Source organism: Parasteatoda tepidariorum, chromosome 6 (assembly GCF_043381705.1).
Source record: "Parasteatoda tepidariorum isolate YZ-2023 chromosome 6, CAS_Ptep_4.0, whole genome shotgun sequence".
Classification (NCBI taxonomy): Eukaryota; Metazoa; Arthropoda; class Arachnida; order Araneae; family Theridiidae; genus Parasteatoda; species Parasteatoda tepidariorum.
Window position 1 is genome coordinate 66,685,600 of NC_092209.1, and position 23,892 is coordinate 66,709,491.

General features: G+C 31.4%; 2 protein-coding genes across 3 annotated transcripts in view; both read right to left on the reverse strand.

Annotated features, from left to right (window-relative positions):
• The window catches only part of LOC107445576 (tRNA Selenocysteine associated protein), a 363,438-nt gene that overhangs the window by 56,111 nt on the left and 283,435 nt on the right, over nucleotides 1–23,892 (reverse strand). The window lies entirely within an intron of this gene.
• LOC107445588 (Tyrosine aminotransferase) overlaps nucleotides 1–23,892 on the reverse strand; it is a 43,905-nt gene that overhangs the window by 8,534 nt on the left and 11,479 nt on the right. Inside the window, exons 3-10 of one of the 2 annotated variants that reach the window (XM_071182468.1) lie at nucleotides 20,267–20,371; nucleotides 15,461–15,528; nucleotides 11,499–11,657; nucleotides 9,752–9,943; nucleotides 6,650–6,732; nucleotides 5,513–5,582; nucleotides 4,196–4,324; nucleotides 1,705–1,788 (exon numbers count right to left, since the gene is read on the reverse strand). In XM_071182468.1, the coding sequence (XP_071038569.1) occupies nucleotides 1,705–1,788; nucleotides 4,196–4,324; nucleotides 5,513–5,582; nucleotides 6,650–6,732; nucleotides 9,752–9,943; nucleotides 11,499–11,657; nucleotides 15,461–15,528; nucleotides 20,267–20,371 (890 nt within the window). Of the gene's footprint in view, nucleotides 1–1,667; nucleotides 1,789–4,195; nucleotides 4,325–5,512; nucleotides 5,583–6,649; nucleotides 6,733–9,751; nucleotides 9,944–11,498; nucleotides 11,658–15,460; nucleotides 15,529–16,476; nucleotides 16,582–20,266; nucleotides 20,372–23,892 lie in introns of those variants that run through there. The other variant, XM_043041858.2, reaches the window with a different exon arrangement.

Consider the following 23,892-nt stretch of genomic DNA (forward strand, 5'->3'; position numbering starts at 1 on the left):
GGGTCGGTTGTTCAACGACGGTTATAAAACATAAAAATAAAATAAAATCACGCAGAAGAAAGGACATAGAACACAGAAAGAAACATCCATGCCCTGAGCGGGATTCGAACCCGCAACCATCGACTCCGCAGTCAGGCATGCTAACCACTCGGCCACCTGGTAGGTGGTAAAAAATATATATTGTTAAAGATATTAAGCAATAGATGTCGCTGTTGGAGAGGGCAAATGTTCCTTTTTTCCTCATTTCGTTTTTAAAATGTTCTAAAAAGTAGCGTGTTTGTACTGTTTGTATTTTGTGTATGTTCTTATTCGTCATTAAAATGTGTTATCCGTAATTTTGGGTTTTTAGTATCGATTATTTAGTATCCATATACATAAGGCGCTATTGCACTATAAAGCACTATTTTTTACATATATATTTTTTTATTATTTAGAAGAAATTTATAAAAGTATATACATTAGAGGTCATAAATTAATATTTAATTGAGGAAGAAAGAAGTTTTTAGTATGGCCGATCCTCCATTAAGGAAATAAGGCATGTACTTTGTTGATTAAAAAAATTACAGCGACACAGATTATAAAATATTTAAAATAATTCACCATGATTCATAATAAAATTAAACAATTAAAGATAAATATTTTTTATGTGCTATCAACATCTGTCGAATCACTTGTGCGGAAGGCGAAGTGAAAGACACGAAAACTAGTTTGATTGGCTGATGAAATTCGAAGAAATTTTCTAGTAATAGACTTTTGGCTTATTTTTCTTTCCTCCAGCCATCAAAAATATTTCAATGTTTTTAGTCCTGTCTTTCTCTGTAGTGATTCGATTTACACATTAATAAATCATTTTTGTTCCTCGCTTGAATATTAATTTACGACCTTTTATATTAATTTTAATAATTAATTTTTGACCTTGCGTATACCTTTTTTACTTCATTTTTGTCAAAGATTCTGAAAATATACATTAAGGGCAGCCCTAACGAAACACCTTATAAAGAACACAAAGCCTAATCTTATAGAAATAAAAATTTGCATGAATGGAGCCTTAACTTTTCTCTTTTAAAGCCTTAGCTTTTCTCTTTTAAACCCGCCCCTAAAGATTTATCAAGTTTCTACTTTTTGGATAAAGCTATATTTTGTATTTTCACAAAAACCGTGAAATGATTCTAAATTGGCAAGGAGCCGTAATTTTCAAAATATCATTATCTTTGACCCAAATATAGTATAAAAAGCTATTTTCTTTGTTAGAGCTATTGTCTCTAGTCGTGATTTTTTTTAGCCATTTTTTGTAAAAAAATTAAATGCCATGACTTTTGTTGTATTATTTCATAGTTTAATAATTTCCAAATATATAAATTTTTTGTGAGTATAACATACAGAGTTCCTGAAATATCTTATGAGTATAATTGGACTCACAAAAAATAAATAAATAAAAATGAATTTTTTAGAAGTTGAATAAAATATTTAAATTTAGTATTCTTTATTTATCATCGTTTTGCTCATAATTGTAGAAAATATCACAAAAAGCTAGTTTAGTTATTAGATTATCATGTCTGAAGTTATTTATGCTAAATTCATAATTAAATCTTAAATATAATAATATTTATGAATGTAATTTAATATATATGCAATTTAATATAAATGAAATTTAATATAAATGAAATTTAATATATATGTAAATTAATGTATATAATGTAGTACCATCATGTACATAGCTCCAGCTGGCATAACAGGCTTTAGTCCTGGTACTTCTGCGATAATAGAATAGGCCAGAACTGCATTTCTCTAGAAATAAATTTTAAAATTAAATTTCACTGAAATTTAAAAACAATTTAAGAAAAAAAACTAAGTTTATCTAAATTTTACTGACGCACTATTTGGATTCGAATTTTTTGATTGATTTAAACTATATTTTCCGTTCTAATGTGACAAGTGTAAAATACTTTATGCAACAATTCCTTCTTGTTAGTTCTTATAAGAAAACTAACCTTTTTAATTCGGAAAACCAACCAAGTTGGTTCTCAAAAGCAAACTAAAGTATTAACTTATCTTATTAATTCTAAAAAAGAAACTAACATTTTAACTAACCTTGATAGTTTTGATAAGAAAACTAATTTTTTAATTAACCTTTTGTTAGTTTTTGTGTGCAAAACTTGTTAGTTGTAAGCAAACTAACAAGTATTTGCGAAGATCATCATCCATGACCTTTCTAGATTGCTCCGTTTTATTTCTTTGGAGTACTAAATGTTTTGTTGCTGAACATGACTTGGATTTTACATTTTTTCAGATAATTCCTTGTACTAGACAAAGACAAGGGCTATTAAAAAAATCTTAACGGATTTATTTAAAATTTCTAAAAAAAATTGCTGAAAATTTAATTATTGGCTTACTCCATATGGAGATTTGATTTTTCTTGTAATAAAAGAATCGAAAGAAATTAAGATCCTTTCTTCCCCATTCCTACTCGCCCAGAAAGATTAAAATTTGTAAAAGGTACAAAAAAGTACTTCCGCGTAAAAGGCACCAATAGAAGTCTGTCTAGTTTAACATTTAATCCACTTTCTAAGCACATTTTTTCAAATTATTCCTCCTTTTTGTCTTCAAAGCATTTAAAAATAATAATATATATTTTATTTTACGAAATTTTATGACAAGTATTAGTTTAAAAAAATATAATTGTTACTTTAATTCCTTTTTTTAAAAAAAATTCATGCATAAAAACTGATACTTATCTGTTCCGGGAGATCTTAAACAAATTGTACAGATTATTGCAATAATAGTTTTAAAAAAAACATAATTTTTATTTTAATCTTAGTTTAAAGAAATATTCATGCATAAAAATTGGTACTTATCCGTTTCGAAGGACAGAAAAATACTCATTACCCCAGAACTTGCATACCTATATTAATATATTAGGTAGCTTTATTAATATATTAGCTACCTATATTAGTATTTTAAGTGTCTATTACCTATAGCGCCAATAGTAGGGGAGAGTGGGGTCAATTGTAAAATATTTTACTTAACTATTTTTAACTAACAAAAAATAAAATATATTATTAGTATTAATTGACAGACGAGTAAAGTAGACTATCCTCTACTAGAAAAAATAAATAAATATCTTATTTTAAATGTTATTATATTAGTTATTAACAATTTTTGACAGTCGTGCACTTGTTACAATTGCCCCAATTTCGGGGTCAATTGTAACAGTTCGTAAATTCAAGTAAAACATAGTTAATTATACATATTATCATAGTTGTGATATATTTTTTTATTGATCAAAATAGTAGTGATATTTTAGGAGTAAAAATAATAATGAGCAGAGACCTAAAGGGTTAAACTTTTAACTTTAAGGGGCTAAAAATTTTAATTTATGGTGCGAAAGGTGAAAAATAAAATAATGCACATGCAACATAATATAAATGATATAGGAAACTATTGGTAGTTCTTAAAGAGTTAAGTAATGGTTTGTAAACATAAGAAATGGGACCTTAAGGAATGAATTTCATTTTCAGCTGTTACAATCGTCCCCAAGACGCCATTTCAGCTTCATTTGTTAAAAACAATGCTAGTTAATTAACAAAACTAATCTTTTTTTTTGAAATGTTAATTAAGGTGTCCACCTACATATTCGGTTAATAATTTTTATTTAATTAAACAAAATTACTTTGTTGCAATATAATATTCTAATTCCAAAAAAAGTACTTACGTAGCGTGAAAATATCTTTTGTGATGTAACTCTTTCAAAAGTACATAAAAATGGTTGCCAGCAGGGGTGTACATGTAGATTTATTAAATACACCTTGTGCGCCACCTAGGAACCAAATCTAGAACCCGACTAGAACCGATTTTTGCTCTGTTACAATCGTACCCTGTTACAATTGACCCCACTCTCCCCTACTTATTACCACGATTAATTAAATATCACCAGCTTTAATAACAGTATGGTAATTTTTTTGTGCTACCCCCAGTAACGTAAATTACATGAAAATTTCAAGAAAAAATACTGTCTTACAAAAATAAAGAAATATATTTTATTTTCTGTATTCATGTTTTTTTATTTTTGTCAAGAGCTCATAACTCCTTTAACTTTTAAGCTTTAGTTCCCCCAGCAATTTTTAAAAATAGAAATGCCAACTTCTTAAATGTTAGCACCTAATTATTTTTGTGTATTTTCTAGTTATAAGATTACCTGAACGATTTCAATGCAGTCTTCAAAAAATGTTTCTGGAGTGTCCCTTAAAATGGCAGGCAATGCTCCTTGTACAATAGTATTGCTTCCAATGATCCTTTGGCTCAATGCTTGTAGTCCACGGCGGACCTGTAATTTTGAATGTTTATTTGTAGTCAAAATAATTTACTAAAATTACCAATAATAATTATGTCTAGGGTCGTAGTAGCCCAGTGGTTAGAGTACAATAATATTGCTGTTTACAATATATTATTGTTTACAATAGTAATTCTTCCAATGATTCTTTGACTCAATGCGTGTAGTCCACGACGAACCTGTAATTTTGATTGTTTATTTGTACACATGTATAAAAAATAATTTACTACTATTACTACTAATAATAATGTCTAGGGCTGTAGTAGCCTAGTGATTAGAGAATCGGGTGCTTTTTACAATAGTACTGTTTTCAGTGATCCTTTGGCTCAATACTTGTAGTCCATGACCTATTATGAGTAATTTTGAATGTTTATTTGAACACGTGTAATCAAAATAATTTACTACTATTACTACTAATACTAATGTTTTGGGTCCTAGTAGCTCAGTAGTTAGAGAATCGAACGGGATCTGGTTCGATTCTTGACTCCTCTAAAACCTATAGAGTACATGCGATAAACGTGCTCGTAAAATCTGTGCAATCGGAAGTCCCATGGTCAGTCGCTGCGTAGTACCATGGGTACAGGGATCTGGGGAAAATTTCCTTCCCTTTCCGATCTGTGTCTAAACTGAGGAAGTGGTTTCGCGAATGAGTGGTTCTGCCATCTATCCGTGGGGTTCTGAGCTAAGAACGTACTTTCAACCTAGCGGCACTCTCTTGTCTAACGAAAGGCGCACCTTCCAGCTTAATTCACAAAAGGCCAATGGCTGGCGAGCTTGCTGTGTTCAAGTGTCATTATAAAGAACAACATAATAATATACTGCACTTATGTTTCGTTTCTAATTGTTTAATAAAGCATTATTTCTAATAAAAATTAGTAAATGTCTGAAATTTCTCAAACATCCTGTAAAAATAAGATTTTTTTTTGTGAGTATCGATTTCTGGAATTAATATAACATTTACAGGCAGTTTTCAGCCATACATTCTTCACAAATACTTAGTATCAACGCTTAGTAAATCTACATTATAATTAGTTAAGAAAAACTTGGTACAAAACTTATTTATTTTAATAAAAATATAAAAAATTGTTTTAATGAAAATTCATTTTTATAAAGCTGAGAACAAAACAAAGTTAAATTATTTTCCTATTAATATATAGAGAAAACCAAAAGCTTTATATTTACCTCTTTTCCAAATATATTTTGTCTATCATGAATTAAAATCCAACCCATTCTCCATCCTGGCACAAGAAATCTAGATTGTAAATAAAATTTAAAAAAAGATAGATTAAAATTCTACGTTTCTAATGACATATTTAATAATTTACACTTAAATGCTTTAACAAAACGAGGAACCTTCACTTGAATATTTTAGAATTCATGGGGGGAGGTGGAATAATAAATAACTAAACGTTTTCCTTTTTTTATTTAATGATTTTTAAGATCTTATGTCTCCGTCAAGGACATGTTAATAAAAAATAATCATCTGATAGAAAGTCATAAGTTACTTAACCAGAGTTACTCACCACATTAAATAGAGACGGCGATATTTACTTCCTATGTTTTACCAATACTGCTGAATAATGACTTTATCTCTGCTGAATAATTATACGGCTTGTTCTGTAAAACTATTTCCCTGTACAGCATTGAAATACTGTAACAAATACAACATTAAGGAAAGGCAAATTTTCGACTCTTATTTTTTTCGCTATTAATTTTATAACTGGGAAATAAATACATGACTTTGCCTATAAACATTTTCTCAGAACGGCATTAAATTATTGCAGCAAAATTCCACAGTCGGAAGAATGTATAACTTTTTATTATTTGAGGATAAATTTTTTTGTTTCTGAAAAAAAAAAAAAAAAAAAAAAAAAANAAAAAAAAACACTTCAAGTCGGAAAAACTATCTTTTTTTTGGGGGGGGGGGCATTATAGTAAAATTACCTCAAATATTGTTATAAAAAAGGTGAATTTAGTAATGTAGAATAAAGTAATTTAGATTTTATTTATTTGCCTAATTTAAAATTTTGGAAAAAAAAATACTAGTTTTTGCTAAATAATTTACTTTAAAAATATTTTTAGCAAAAACAAAATCAATTTTCGACAGCTTAAATAAAAATAAAGCAAAAAATTTTATACAGTTAAATGAACAATAATAAATTTTTAAGTATATATTTCCAGCAAATATAGTTTACTGAAATAAAAAATGACTCTTTTATATTCAAAGTACGCAAACAAACATGGCCCTAGCATTAAGTATTTATCAACATTCAAAAATCTAAGCAATGTCTCAAAAATATAAATAGAACTCAGACAAACTTTTTTGTTAATCCGCCGCAAGACAGAATTGGAACATCAGTCGATAGAGACGCAATGGGATAAAACACTTGTCCACGGAAAACCTAAAAATAAAATAAAGATTTAAAAATTGGAATCAATCCATAAAACGTATTCCTTTTGGCCATCATTTAAGAAAGAATCAAAAAGAACATTTTTTTCCTTTGAATAATAAATACAGTTATAGTGTTGGTGATTCTTTTTTCGTATTTCAGAACTGATTATTTATAGCATAAGTCGGTTATCGAAGATATAGCATCCGGTTAAAGTCATATAACCTGGTGCAAAACTGCACAGAATTAGTAAAAATGTTTAAAGGGTTCCAATTCAGTCAGTATTTGAAAATTTTGTAGTAAGCGATGTTCAGTTGGAAAAAAATAGAACACCTTCGGACGTTTGATATATTAATAGAGCACATTTTTATAACTAGGTTCCAATCATCGTGGTCAGAGTTGTGGTGGCTCAGGGGCGAGCGCTCGCCTCCCAATGAGGTGTCCGAGGTTCGAATCTAGTTCGGTAGCTGGTCGATATGAATTCTGCACTCGGCTCACATCGACCACAGTGCTGATGTAAAATATCCCCAATTGTAGACGGATCATGGGTCGGATCATAGAGTCCCCTTGCCGTGAGGCTAACTGTGGGTGGTTTTCGCGGTTTTCCTCTCTACGTAACACGAATACGGGTTAGTTCCATTAAAAAGTCCTCCACGAAGGCTAGTTTCTCCTAATGCTTGTTCCAGGAGCTCCTTTGTCTTCTGGGTTGGGTTCAAAATTACAAGGCTACGGAATTGAACATTAATAGTTGTAAACTCAGAATTGAGTCGGGTGTAAAACGCCGATTATAAAATAAAATAAAAAATCATTGTGGTTATCTAGTACAGACTAATTAGGCAGTTGATTTTAACAATTAAATTAATTTAGATAAATAAACTCAAATGTTTTTGGGAGGATTTGGTTTCTTGAAAATAGGTAAAGCTAGCTTTACATTCTTTTTAATTTAACTTTTCAAGAAACAATATGTGTCACTCCGATATTTTTTTAATTTTATTTTTAAACTTTTTTTCTTCTTTTCAGCAGTATTTTCAAAATAATATTTAGTTGGAACACGTTTTGTCAATTGTTTTATTTTAGCACAGTACGCGTATTGCGATAAACTCGTCTTCATTGAAAGAATTTTTGGCGTAATTAAACTGTATTTTCGTAGCATTGAAAAACGCACTCATCCTAACGGTGATTGGATTGAAGCGACAAGGAAATGAGAAAAAAAAATTTATTGATATTTTTGAAATGAAAAAAAAGAAATTAAATGTATGGCAATGTTAATAAACCACTCTAAATAATGATATGCATCAGCTTGCATAATGATATAAAAATTAAATAATAACATGATCTTGTATACATTAAAGAGATTTCGGAGCATTTTTCCCATTGACACTTTTAATCAGATGAACAAGTCAATCGCTAAACTGACTTTATAATAAACTCCACTGAAACTCATTTAATTCAGGACACGTTTCGCTCTTTTTCATTCAAAACTTTATAATCACAACCACAAATAACTGAAAATTTATCAGATGATTGTTTGTACTGAACTAAACTTTCAAACGATATATCATAAAATTTACTTTCTCATATTAAGTTGAAAATTAAAAAAAAAAAAAACGAAACGCTAAAAGAAACGCTTGAGGGGCAATAGTTTAGGAAGATCTACCTTATCTAAGTTGCGTAAAAAAATATTCATTTGATGAATTTTTTATATTTTTTTATAACTGTCGTTGGACAGCCGACCCAAATTTCGGGTTTGCGACTACTAATGTCCAACTACGTAGCCTTGTAATTTTGAACCCCATCCAGAAGACAAGGAAACTCCTGTATCGAGTATTGGGAGAAATTTACCTTTGTGGAGGACTTTTCGATGCAACTAACCCGGATTTGTATTATATGGAGAGGAAAACCACAAGAGGCTCCCACGGTTAGTCTGACAGCAAGGGGACTCTAACTCATTATCCGCCTACCACTGAGAATATTTCACGTCAGCACTGTGGTCGGTGCAAACCGGATGCGGAATTCGTATCGACCAGCCATTTGCCGGGATTCGAACCTGATTCACCTCATTGGAAGGCGAACGCTCTATCCTCTGAACCATCGCTGCTCATTTGATGAATTTTGAAGAAAGAAAAAACATCACCAAGAATGTATCTTGTTTTAAATTTTTATGGACAAGGAGAAGAGGTCTCCCTGGCAGAGCGATATCGCCCGCCAAACGCTGTGCGAAACGTGGAGGTGGCGGGTTCGAATCCCGCCCTTCGTGACGTCCTTCTCTGAATTGTTCTATCTGTCCTTCTACTTGACAAAGGCTTATAAGCCTAAATTGAGCAGACGAGCCTGAAAATGTATGTAATTTCTATAAAGCAACAAAGCAAGGAGAAGCAACATCAACTGTACATAATTGTTCGTAAAGTTAGACAAATTTCTCATGCAAAAACTAAGTGATCTTGTGAATTTCAGTCAGTCATAAGGCTGTTTAGTTAACAATATATGTGTTACTACTAATATTGGAACATTGCATCATTATCAGCATATTAGGAATAGCTTTAATTTTGACAGATAGTCATGGTTCTTTATATGAAATTAATCGATAATTTTTTTTCTTAGCTTTTATAAATTTTACGACATTTACGTGATTGCATGAAGATGACAGTAGCAATATTAATGTGATAAAAAAACATGCATAGAGAGTTGAGAACCTTTTTGCTTTTTGTTCAGCACAGAGAAGAGAATTTTTCCAATAACTTCAAAAGTAGAGCTGCAGTCGATCTTAACATCAATCAGGAACATCATCAGTTACTTCAGATAATTGTCTAAGTCCTCGTTTTTTACAGAATTAAAATCGACTTGTTTCAATTTATTAGTACATTCTTGTATATTAATGTAATCGTATTGCATTTAAATGTGCGACTAATGTTGCCATCTGACTGCAATCATTAAAAGTATGAAATTAATAACAAACTGAACTCCATTAATTAAAGTAAAAAAATTAATTAAATGTAGGAATATATGACAAAATAAAAATATTAGATCTTACAAAGTCTTCGTAAATTTCATCTGCAATTATTGGCACACATCTTCTGGCAGCTACACCCAAAATGGCTTCTAAATGATACTTTGGAAATACAGAACCACAGGGATTCGAAGGATTGTTAATGATGATGGCAACTGTTTGACTATCGATTTGGCTTTCAAGATGGGCTAAATCCACCTGCCATCCATGATTTGGCTAAAAAGGAAAGAACAAGAAAATATCGTCATCACGATCCTTGAGAAAATTATCGGAGCAGATGAAAAAAATTCCATGCTTTTTTTTAAAAAAAAAAAACTTCCTGCATCAAAATATTAAGAACAGTTAATAAGAAAACGCTAATTCTTTTGAATATTTTTTGAGCAAATTAGGATGAAATTTAAACTAAATGACTTTCGATGGAGTGTAGCGAATTAAGGAACTTGATACAAGAATCAGGTAAATCCAAATTTTATTCTTTTTTCTTTATTCTTGATAATAGCTTATACAACTTTTCTTAATACTTTTTGACCCCCACCAATTAATTATAAATCTGAACTAACCTTGTCTTTGTCATTTCAACTTCGATTAACCTTGTCATTTTAAATAGATAAACGAGAAATAAAAATTCGATATATCGCTCATGGGCTGCAATGGCGGCGTAACTCAAAAAATCATGTTTTGAGATAAGTGGGTTTATAATTATCATTGCTAAGGAAAATGCTAAAGAAATGCTTTAGTTTGCTTAAACGAAGATTACCTTCAAGTTAAATTGTGAATTGTGCTAGTATTGCTGTTGAAAGAATGTGTATTTTCATATTTACATCTGTTCTTAGTCCAAAACGCGTGTTTTTTGAGTTGTGCCACTTGCGCAGCTTATGAGAGATATATAAGAAAATTAAAATTAAAAAATAACTTTTTTTTCATTCGCAAAGTTGTTATTCATTGGTTCTGTTCGCTTAAGTCAGATATACTTCAACTTCAAGATCAAAGTGTATCAACTTTCGAATCCTTACAAAATACTAAATGCGTTTCATGATTGCTTGCTTTTTTATTTCAAGAAATCTCTCTTTTCTACTGCACTGATCTTTTAAAGTCTGTAAACATTTTAAAAGGTGGGTTCCTCCTTTCTTCACTTTTATTACCTGCATTTGCTTAAGTTCCACACATGCTCTGTCATAAAATGAAGAATAATAAATACATTATGCCACAAATAAAACGGCATTCAACTTCAATGCCACGCCAAACAGAAAACTGTCGCCAAGACTGATCAGGATGGAAAAGTAACTGTGCAATATTTTCACGTGTTCAAAAAGATGCTGTTAGTTTCAAAATGCTGAACCAACTGTCCAATCACCCGCATCAACCCTATCTTTCTTTTTAGAAGTTTTTAAAGCTGATTTCCAAGACTCCCGAATTCCAAACTTGTCCCTTACGGGCTTGTTTCTATGGTGATATTTAGAAAACTGTTGCATCTGTAAGTTGCTCGATATCCATTACCGAAAGTAATTCGAAAATTTAAAAACAAATCGAAATCCCTCAAATTTCGGTAAATATCCCCGATAATCTTGTTAAGCAAGGTGTCTCAATGTTGGTAATTTGTCAACTGATAAATCACGAGAATTCATCATTTCTTGTAATTTGTGTTCATTAAACATTCTTTTTCTCAGTTTTCCATATTTCATTTTTCTGGGCTGCGATTTATTTGGGACATGCTGTATCATGGTGGGTAAGGTGGGTAAAAAACGACTTTATACTAACTCATGGTACTTACCAAAAGGTCGTATGCTTTTGTTTCAATGCCCATAGACTCGGCAATAGTTCTGTAAATTGAAAATCCAGGTCGAGGTATCAAAATATTTTGGCCTGGGTTAGCCAAACCAATAATGCACATTTCCAAAGCATGAGAACAACCACTTGTGAGAATGACATCCTGGAAAACAAGCAATAAACTTGATCTAGTTAAGAAAGACATTTTTTAATATTTTAAACGAAAAGGAAGGATTGAAATTATTAAAAAAGAAGAAAATAGTAAATTAACAAAACTTTCATTTCGCATAAAAGAATTTTTTTTTTATGCGGAATGAAAGTACATTTAAAAGGATTTATTTCAAATATTTTAAACAATTGCTCAAAAAGGTTCGTGTATTTACTGTATAATTGTGTTGACATTTTATTTTGTTGGTTCATACTTTATATTTAAATAAACGACATGATTTATGAAATCAATTTGAGTTTTTAAATTCATAATAGTTTATGACGTTATTCTGTATATAGAGCTATATGAGTATATATTTAGAGAGAATTCTAGTACTAATACAAAACGAGGTTGCGCAGTTAATAAACAACAAAATAATTTTGTGTAGCCTGGTGTTTGTATGTTCACATAAAAGTAGATATGCACCTAAATTACCAAAAAATCTCCAAGGTGGGCGCTACACTGCGGGAGAAACTTTTCATACCCAATTCTGTTTCAACCTCCATTTTATAGTAGAGAAATGCCAAATGCCGAAGAAATATTTATAAAATAAAAAATGGGAATAAATTATGACTGGGTTATTATCCCACCGCATAATCCTGCCATATTTTCTTTACATTTTGATATTTAGAAAGAAAAAAATGTTAAATGTTTACTCTAGACGAACTTACATTTCTCCAAGCTTCAAATTTTAAATTGCTTTTGTGGGTGAAAGAAAATTTTCAATTAAGCGTTTCTTTCTTGATACAGCGTCCTTTTAACCCAGTTTGGAACAACGAATTTCAATTGAAAATTTCAGACGCTCAGGACAAAGAATGTGAGTAATGTCTTATATATTCTTTGGTCAAGACATTATAGCAAGTGCGATCTTTAGACAAGGAGAAGTGACAAGTCTTTGTTGTTTAAAGAAAGGTAAACGTTTAAAAGCAATTATTTTTACATTTCTAGCGGCTTCTAATATTTGAGTGTTGTCTACAAGAGTTAAACTAGATTATTTTATTCTACCATTATGCAATCTTTTGGGAAACGTGCACAATTTTCAACTTCATTTACGAAAAGACTAGAACAAACTGACATTTCAATCGCTGATTGATCCTGACCTTCGTGATATGATTTTGATTGATTTAATTTGGCATGAATAGTGGCATCATCAACAGTAACGATTTTGAAACATTATATTCTTTTCAGTGATTCTGCGTTATCACGATAAATATCTAAGAGCGACGAAGGTCAAGTTAAAAGTGGTATGATTTCTGACATAATCGTTTGTCGTTTCTGCAACAATCCAGAAGATGCCAAGGAGAAGAATATTTTCTTCGTTCCGTACTGTGTCTCATCAAATGAAAGCTTACGAGTCATTATCCTTATTAATGTTATTTCACATGTGCTTCCGAGATAATCTCGACGTAGAATCTGTTATCTTATCATGTTAATCTCAATGTTTCTTAACTGTGGTCTGTTGATGAAAGTTTGATACTTACGAAAGTTTGAAGATTTGTTTTTGTGTAAAATATTTTTATTTAAGACATTAAAGACCATAGATTATTCGATACACGTGAGTCCACGTGACTTTCGTTTATGTAGCAAAGCAGTTCATTTGATTTTCTTTGAAATGTATATTTTAATTCCATCATTGAGACTTTATTTGTACGCTTATCTCAATGAAATTAGCGCTTTCCCCCCCTTTTGTTTAGTTTTCTTTCTAGGCAGCTCATTTGTTCAATTTTTTTAATATGTGTATTTTATTTACATCATTGAAATGTTATTTTTACGCAAGTCTAATATGAAATATTTTTTTTCTTCTTTCCGGCGTCTTTTCGTGTTCATACTGAGTCACAGCTTTTCTAAACGGCAATCAGTTGATGGATCTATGATACTTACGAAAGTTTTTAGCTTTGTTTTTGTGTAAAATGCTTTTATGTAAGACCACACGAAATAAGAAAAGCATAGATTATTCGATACAGGATTCCTCGTGACTTTTGTTTAGTTTTCTGGGCAGTTCATTTGATTAATTTTATTTGATATGAGTATTTTATTTACATCATTGAAACGTTATTTTTACGCATGTCTAATATGAAATATTTTTTTCTTTCCGTCGTCTTTTTGTGTTCATACTGAATCACAGCTTTTCTAAACGGCGGCCAGTTGATGGATCTATGATACTTACGAAAGTTTTTAGCTTTGTTTTTGTGTAAAATGTTTTTATGTAAGACCACACGAAATAAGGAAAGCATAGATTATTCGATACGGGTGATTCCTCGTGACTTTTGTTTAGTTTGCAAGGCAGTTTATTTGATTAATTTTCTTTGATATGTGTATTTTATTTACATCATCATTAAAAAGTTATTTTTATGCATGCCTCGTATATGTCAATGAAATATTTTTCTTCTTCTTTTCCTTTCGGCGTTTTGTGTGTGTGTGTGTGTGTGTGTGTGTGTTTATATTGAGTGACAGCATTTCTAAAATGCAGTATGTTGATAGAGTTATGATACTTACGAAAGTTTTTAGATTGGTTGTGTAAAATGTTTTTGTACGACCTATCACGAAATAAGGAAAGCATAGATTGTTCGATACGGGTGATTCCACTTGATTTTTTGTTTTTGTAGCAAGACAGTTCATTTTAATAATTTTATTTGATATTTGTATTTTTGTTACATCATTGATTATATTCAATTGGTTACATTTATTTTCTCGCACATCGCAACGAAATAATAACTTTGTTTTCCCTTTTAGGCGTATTTTTGTGAACAGCGTTTTTAAACGGTGGTCAGTTGATGGAAGTATGATAATTACGAAACTTTTTAGATTTGTTTTTGTTTAAAGTGTTTTTTACAGACCTCCCGAAATAACGAAAACATAGATTACTCAATACAAGTAATTACACGTGATTTTCGTTAAGTTTGCAAGTCAGTTCATCAGACAAATTTTCTTTGCTATGCGTGTTTTAGTTACATCATAGAAACTTTCTACAGTTGTCCGAGGGCTTATAATATTTCCCATGTGTTGGACATAAAACAATAATTTTTCAATTAATTTGAGTTTTAATCTCCATGGATTAAAGAGTATTAGAGAAAGACTAGGGCATAAGATAAATCGGGTGATGACAGTGGTCAAATTATGTAATTTTTAGAAGAGTTATGTGAAATTAAGATTAACAGAAAAGGTTTATATTTCAGCCCTGAGCAGTGGTTGCTCAGGGGATAGAGTGTCCGCCTCCCAATGAGGTGAACCCAGTTCGAATCCCAGTCATGGCTGATCGACACGAATTCCGCACCCGGCTCGCACTGACCACAGTGCTGACGCAAAATATCCTCAGTGGTAGACGGATCATGGGTTAGTGTTCTCTTACTGTCAGGTTTACCGTGGGAGGATTTCGTGGTTTTCCTCACCATGTAGCGCTAATGCGGGTTAGTTCCATCAAAAGTTCTCCATGAAGGCAAAATTTCTCCCAATACTTGATCAAGGAGTTCCCTTGTCTTCTGGATCGGGTTCAAAATTACAAGTTGAACATTAGTAAACCCTAGATTGGGTCTGCTGTTCAACGACGGTAATATAATATATATTTCAGCCCTGGGGATATATTAAGAAGAGCAGCTAGTAACGGCCAAAGTGAGTTTAAATCACGTCGTAATACTTGGAAAATAAATTGTTAAGTAATTTTTTGAGGGTTGGTGAGCGTAATCGAGCAAGTATAGTTGAACCACCTCTCCCCATTTTAAAGTATATCTAAGAAAATTAATCATAAAAGTATAACTAACTTCTGGTTCGAGAACTGCATTTTCTCTTGAAGCATATTCAGCCACTGCAATTCTTGATTCCCGATATCCTGAAAAATATATAATTAAATAATTAATAAAGTTATCTTTTATTGATAAAGAATCTTTACTTTTATCAATCAGTAACATATTAGACAAGTTCCTTACTCGACTCTAATAATAAATATTGCATTGGCAACTGAAATAGAGGCATAGTTCTACATCAACGTTTCCCAATGTTTTTCGACAATGGAACCCTAAATAACTAACCTTCTTGCTTTGGTATTTTAATTACTTACTTATATCAATGTAGTACTTGCTTATGTAAAATTACCTTTCATTCGGACAACTCTTTCTAGATTATTATTTTTATGACAACGAGTACACTAACTTAATAATATGAATGAAATATTTTAATCGTTTTATGATCAATAAAGTCAAATTAGGGTAACTAAATCTAGTCTAGTAATAAATTTCTCTTTTTGGTGCATATACATAAGATGAAAATTAGTAAAACAAGCCGAATTATGGTTTTCTTGAAATAAAAATGAAAAAGAACTGCTGTGAACGTCGAAAAAGTTTATTACGGAAATATATTTCCTTGTTAATTAATTCAGTTATTTCATTTTGATTTAAAAAACGTAGCGGGAAACACGAATGCACTATCTTATATATGCATGTCCTTTTCATTATTTATTCAGTATATTGTTGCTAGAAAAGTTATATTTTAAAATATTTTCACAATTGTCATTGGTATTTTGCTTTAAAAATAATTTTATACAAGCAACTAGAATAGTAATTAAATAATGGATTATTAATTGAATCTAAGTATAATTAAAGGTTTCAAAAATCATTTCTGAATAAGCAAAAAAAGCCCTACTTTCGGAATTCCCTTAACTTTTCCATGGAACCCTATAAGGCTCCGCTGAACACTATAATTTGCAAATTATGGAGATTTTCTTTAATTAAGGAAAGAAAGTACATCATATTTGTATTTTTAAAAAGTGAAAATTAATTACCGGTTGATGGTGCATATCCATTGTAATCCATAGAAGTGACGCTTTCGATGACTGCTGATGTGATTTCTTCGCATGGTTTTAAATTTCCGAAAATAGTTGGATCACCTGCAAGGAAATTTCACAGCGCATTGAAAAGAATGAAGGAGGTGCTATAGAATGTTTAGTGGATGAAGGAGGTGCTATAGATTTTTTAGTGGATGAAGGAGGTGCTATAGATTTTTTAGTGGATGAAGGAGGTGCTATAGAATTTNCAGCTTTTCTAAACGGCGATCAGTTGATGGATCTATGATACTTATGAAAGTTTTTAGATTTGTTTTTGTGTAAAATGTTTTTATGTAAGATCACACGAAATAAGGAAAGCATAGATTATTCGATACAGGATTCCTCGTGACTTTTGTTTAGTTTTCTGGGCAGTTCATTTGATTAATTTTATTTGATATGAGTATTTTATTTACATCATTGAAACGTTGTTTTTATGCATGTCTAATATGAAATATTTTTCTTCTTCTTTCCGGCGACTTTTTGTGTTCATACTGAGTCACAGCTTTTCTAAACGGCGATCAGTTGATGGATCTATGATACTTATGAAAGTTTTTAGATTTGTTTTTGTGTAAAATGTTTTTATGTAAGATCACACGAAATAAGGAAAGCATAGATTATTCGATACAGGATTCCTCGTGACTTTTGTTTAGTTTTCTGGGCAGTTCATTTGATTAATTTTATTTGATATGAGTATTTTATTTACATCATTGAAACGTTGTTTTTATGCATGTCTAATATGAAATATTTTTCTTCTTCTTTCCGGCGACTTTTTGTGTTCATACTGAGTCACAGCTTTTCTAAACGGCGATCAGTTGATGGATCTATGATACTTATGAAAGTTTTTAGATTTGTTTTTGTGTAAAATGTTTTTATGTAAGATCACACGAAATAAGGAAAGCATAGATTATTCGATACAGGATTCCTCGTGACTTTTGTTTAGTTTTCTGGGCAGTTCATTTGATTAATTTTATTTGATATGAGTATTTTATTTACATAATTGAAACGGTATTTTTTCGCATGTCTAATATAAAATATTTTTATTCTTCCTTCCGTCTTCTTTTGGTGTTCGTTCTGAGTCACAGCTTTTCTAAACGGCTCTCAGTTGATGGATCTATGATACTTACGAAAGTTTTCAGATTTGTTTTTGTGTAAAATGTTTTTATGTAAGATCTCGCCAAATCAAGAAAGTATAGATTATTCGATACGAGTAATTCCACGTGACTTAATGTTTAGTTTGCAAGGCAGTTCATTTGATTTGATCTGTATTTTATTTACGTCATTAAAATGTTATTTTTATGCATGGCTCGTATTTGTCAATGAAATAATTTTTTTTTCTTTTCGGCGTTTTTCTTGTGTTTATATTGAGTCACAGTATTTCTAAACAGCTGTCACTTGATAGGTTGATGATACTTACGAAAGTTTTTAGATTTGTTGTGTAAAATGTTTTTGTACAACCTATCACGAAATAACGAAAGCATAGATTGTTCGATACGGGTGATTCCACGTGATTTTTGTTTTTGTAACAAGACAGTTCATTTTAATAATTCTATTTGAAATTTGCATTTTGGTTACATCATGGATTACATTCAATTGGTTACATTTATTTTCACGCTCATCGCAAAGAAATAATAACTTTGTTTTCCCCTTCAGGCGTATTTCTGTGCACAGCGATTTTAAACGGTGGTCAGTTGATGGAAGTATGATAATTACGAAACTTTTTAGATTTGTTTTTGTTTAAAATGTTTTTACATCAGACCTCCCGAAATTATAAAAACAAAAATTATTCAATACATGTAATCCCTCGTGATTTTCGTTAAGTTTTCAAGGCAGTTCATCAGATAAATCTTCTTTGCTATGCGTGTTTTAGTTACATCATAGAAACTTACGAGGGTTTATAATATTTCCCATGTGTTTAAACCCATATATTAGACATAAAATAATAATTTTTCAATTGATTTGAGTTTTAATCTCCATGGATTAAACAGTATTGGAGCAGAGCTAGGGCATAAGATAACTCAGGTGATGCCCATGGTCAAATTATGTAATTTATTAGAAGAGTTATCTGAAACTTAAGAATAGAAAAAAAGAGGTTTATATTTCAGCTCTGAGCCGTGGTGGCTCAGGGGATAGAGCGTCCGCCTCCCAATGAGGGGAATCGGGTTCGAATTCCAGCCATGGCTGGTAAATAAGAATTCCCGGTTCGCACTGACCACAGTGCTGATGTAAAATATCCTTAGTGGTAGATGGATCATGAGTTAGAGCCCCTTGCTGTCAGGCTAACCGGGGGAGGTTCTCTTGGTTTTCCTCTCCATGTAACGCAAATGTGGGTTAATTCCAGCAAAAAGTCCGCCACGAAGGCAAAATTTCTCCCTACACTTGATCTAGGAGTTCCCTTGTCTTCTGGATTGAGTTTAAAATTACAAGGCGTAACATTACATTAACATTGCAGAGTTAAACATTAGTAGCCGTAAACCCTAGATTGGGTCGGTTGTTCAACGACGGTAATATAATATATATTTCAGCGCTGGGGATATAGTAACGGGATGAAGAGGAGCTAGTAACGACCAAAGTGAGTTCAAATCACGTCGTAATCCTTAGGGGAAAAAATTTTGTTAAATAATTTTTTGTGGGTTGGTGAGCGTAATCGAGCAGGTAGATTAACCACCTCTCCCCATTATAAAGTATGTATGAGAAAATCAACCAGAAAAGTAGAACTAACTTCTGGTTCGAGAATTGCATTTTCTCTTGAAGCATATTCAGCCACTGCAATTCTTGATTCCCGATATCCTGAAAAATATAAAATTAAGTAATTAATAAAGTTATCTTTTATTGATAAAGAATCTTTACTTTTATCAATCAGTAAAAATAACTCTTACATATTAAGACAAGTTCCTTACTCGACTCTAATAATAAATATTGCATTGACAACTGAAATACAGGCATAGTTCTACATCAACGTTTCCCAATGTTTTTCGACAATGGAACCCTAAATAACTAACCTTCTTGCTTTGGTATTTTAATTACTTACTTATATCAATGTAGTACTTGCTTATGTAAAATTACCTTTCATTCGGACAACTCTTTCTAGATTATTATTTTTATGACAACGAGTACACTAACTTAATAATATGAATGAAATATTTTAATCGTTTTATGATCAATAAAGTCAAATTAGGGTAACTAAATCTAGTCTAGTAATAAATTTCTCTTTTTGGTGCATATACATAAGATGAAAATTAGTAAAACAAGCCGAATTATGGTTTTCTTGAAATAAAAATGAAAAAGAACTGCTGTGAACGTCGAAAAAGTTTATTACGGAAATATATTTCCTTGTTAATTAATTCAGTTATTTCATTTTGATTTAAAAAACGTAGCGGGAAACACGAATGCACTATCTTATATATGCATGTCCTTTTCATTATTTATTCAGTATATTGTTGCTAGAAAAGTTATATTTTAAAATATTTTCACAATTGTCATTGGTATTTTGCTTTAAAAATAATTTTATACAAGCAACTAGAATAGTAATTAAATAATGGATTATTAATTGAATCTAAGTATAATTAAAGGTTTCAAAAATCATTTCTGAATAAGCAAAAAAAGCCCTACTTTCGGAATTCCCTTAACTTTTCCATGGAACCCTATAAGGCTCCGCTGAACACTATAATTTGCAAATTATGGAGATTTTCTTTAATTAAGGAAAGAAAGTACATCATATTTGTATTTTTAAAAAGTGAAAATTAATTACCGGTTGATGGTGCATATCCATTGTAATCCATAGAAGTGACGCTTTCGATGACTGCTGATGTGATTTCTTCGCATGGTTTTAAATTTCCAAAAATAGTTGGATCACCTGCAAGCAAGTTTCATAGCACATTGAGAAGAATGAATGAGGTGCTATAGAATTTTTAGTGGATGAAGGAGGTGTTATAGAATTTTTAGTGGATGAAGGAGGTGCTATAGAATTTATAGTGGATGAAGGAGGCGCTATAGAATTTTTAGTGGATGAAGGAGGCGCTGTAGAATTAAGTGAAACAGTACTATAAATAAAAAAGTGAATAGTTGTCGCATGAACTTTCCAGTTCTTAAGGGGAGTCGGTAGGGATATACCAATACAAGCTAAAACTGACCTTTTATGATGTACTTTTTCTCAGCATCTTAACAAGATATTGATTCAGTATTTTTCACAGAATATCATATTTACACTGTGATAACTGTTACTGATTATCTTAAGAAATTTTTTTTAAAAATTATGAACTGAGCAAAAATTTTGAGCAAAAATCTTTCACAATTCAAAAAGCATACCTGTTAAATCTAAAACACAGTATACAACTGAAATAATCTCAAATATCCACAAAAAAATTTCAAAGCGATATCGCAGGTAGTTTCTTAGAAAAAGGAACATCGAAAAAGGTCAATTTTAGCATTATTGTTGTATACCCTACGAACTCCCCTTAAACACTTAAATATATTAAGTTAAAGAGACACTAATAGCTTGAAAGTTGTATATGAAGATATGGAAGATTTTACAATCAATTTTATCTTAGCTCTAGTAAGACGCAAAATTGGCCCCAAAAATGTTCTAAAAAGGAGGGTCAATCACGGAACCGATATTAGAAAACCTAGATTTTGGCAACAATGGATCTAAATAGGGTTGGACAATTATATGTACCTAGTTGCTAACTTACTCAGTCGTTGCGAAAGAGTAGTTGTATAAGAATATATAAAGTATTAATAGTTTAAAGATATTAATAGCATTGATAGTTTCTAAAATGTAAATTACTTCGGCAACACTCAGAAGCATAATTTCCTAGCTATTATATATCTAATATACATTAATTAAATTATTGATTTGTCATGATAGGGGAAAACAATTTAAGATTTAACATTTAAAATTAAGATTTATAGGTTAAAACATGAATGCTAGCCCTAAGAAAGATTTTTTTTTCTCAGCCCTTTTTTTTCTCAGCCAATAGTATTTAAACTTTAAAAAAAAAAAAAAACCCCTCTTAATAAGACATTTTAATTGGGTATTTTTGGAATCACAATCAACCGAGGTCAGAAACTGTTCTGAAAGTACTTGTCCCGCAGTGGACTGATCGTTAAGACGCGGTTCCCAGCAGATCGCCGAAATCAAGCAACACTGGCTGCTGTCAGTGTGCGGGTGGATGACCACTTGGATTAGTCTGCGTAGGCACCGAGGGTGTCCGGCATTGGTCCTCGTTAATCTGTTCTACCGTAAAGTGCTCGACTTCGCATGCATGTCGTCGAGCTACCGTCTCCCCTCTGCAGAGGATCAAAATTGTGACGGCATGTCTTCAGATCATCCTCAGGGATGTTTCTCGGACTATCGCCAATAGCCCATTATGCAGCTCTAGTGTGACGTAAATGAACTACAGCAACAACTAAAAGTATTTTCTACTCCTAAAAATAATTTCGTTCTCATTTGAATTAAAAATAAAGTATCCCTCCATAATAAGAAATGGCATGGGCTAATGTTACATTTTGTTTGTTGCGCAAAAACTATAAGACTATGTTGATTTATAATATAATTCGAAAATCTTTGTAAAACCAGGAATGGCAACAACTGAAAGAGCGGGTAAGAAACAGCAACACATGCTGTGGTTTCGCGGTAATATTCTTGTTAGTGTTTGTGTATTATTCCTTAATAAATATTTTATTTGTTACACAAAGTAATTAATTACTATGTTATAACCACATTGGTGATCCAGACGTGATATGAACTCGCCTACCCTGAAAGTAACGCCTACTTCGATGGACAGTAAACCTTGTAGAGTTGATTTGCTATTTCTGACTGCGACATTGTTTTCCTCACGGTGTTGCTGCTTAGTTTCAGTCGCACACGACGGGAGCCTGCACACATTCGATTGCTAATAGCAACACAGCATAAAACAGCTCTAACCACCAGCGCTCAAAGCCCGGTAATCTTAATACAGCTCTCCCGGAAAACAGCAATAAATCTACTTTTGGTATCCGTTCCATCGAATTCTATCACAGATAAAATTCTGGTGGGGGAGTAATGAATTTCTAAGGTGCGTAGAAAAGTGAACAGGGATTACGATATAATAAAAAAAATCATAACATTTGATAATTAGTTCGAGAATTTTTTTGGAAAAAATACCTTACTGTCAGCTTTACTAACCGCAATAATAAAACTACAGAGCATGCTGAAAGAGCTATATTTGCTTATAAATTTATAACAGAATTTTTTTTCGAAATCCCAATTTGTTTGAAAATTATTGCACCTTTAAAATTCTTTTTTGTTAATTTTTTTTTTTACTTTTCTTTTTTAGTTACATTTTGTGCTTTGCTACTCAAAATCTATATAAATCGAAAAAAAGAAAGAATTAATGGGCTTACTGATACTGCATTTCTTAATTTTGTTTATCACGCCACTCAAAATATTTTCATTTCGTTGCTCCCAATAATAAACTGCTTTATCAGAAAAAGGGTGAAAAGAATTGTGGTCATACTGAACATTTCATTCCTTTCAAGATATAGCAGACTTCAGTTTCGTTATCAAGTTTTGTCGCTATCAACAAGAATCTGCATCGCGGGGAGTTAAGTTGAATACTAAAGTAGCAGATTCCTGGGTCATGTTTGATTAAATGACTCCAGTTATGTCTGTAAGAAAAAGAATGTGTCTGAAAAGAAAAATGATAAAAAACCTCAAACATTTATCAATCATCATTTTGATTATATTGATAGAAAGAAACCCTAAGGAAAAGAGGTTGCGTATTCAGAAGCTTTCATTATTAGTGAGTATACTTAAGAGCAAACAGGAAAATAAACTAAGACTAACAAAATTATTTATACTGGCTAAATTATTAGACGTAGTATAAGATTCTATGTAAAATCTTAATTATCAGGGGATACTATACAGCATTACTGTTTTTAGACTGCTGAAACCTGTTTATACTTATTTTTGTTCGTGTATCGATTTGTTGACATTGCAATACATTACGTTAAATATAAATAGAAACAGGAAGCATATAAAAAATCTCCCTAATAAAAACCCATTACACGTAGGGGAGAGTCGGGTAGCCCCGCCCAGCGGGTACCCCCGCCCACAGTCAATTTCATGTGTATAGAATACTTTTTCAAGTCAATGGGCCATCGGACATTAATTGTTGTATTAAAAAAAGATTATTTTCAAAGTTTAAAGTATTTATGCAGCTGTTAACATGGTAAACAATAGTTTTGAAAATATGTTGAATACAGTAGTCATGAAATTAAGAAAAATTGGTTGAATGTTTCGATTAAACTTCATTTTAATACTAAAAAAATAATTTTTTCTATACATACAGCATTAAAGTATGTAGTCTTAAGTTTAATTTGCACAAAGAAAGAAGT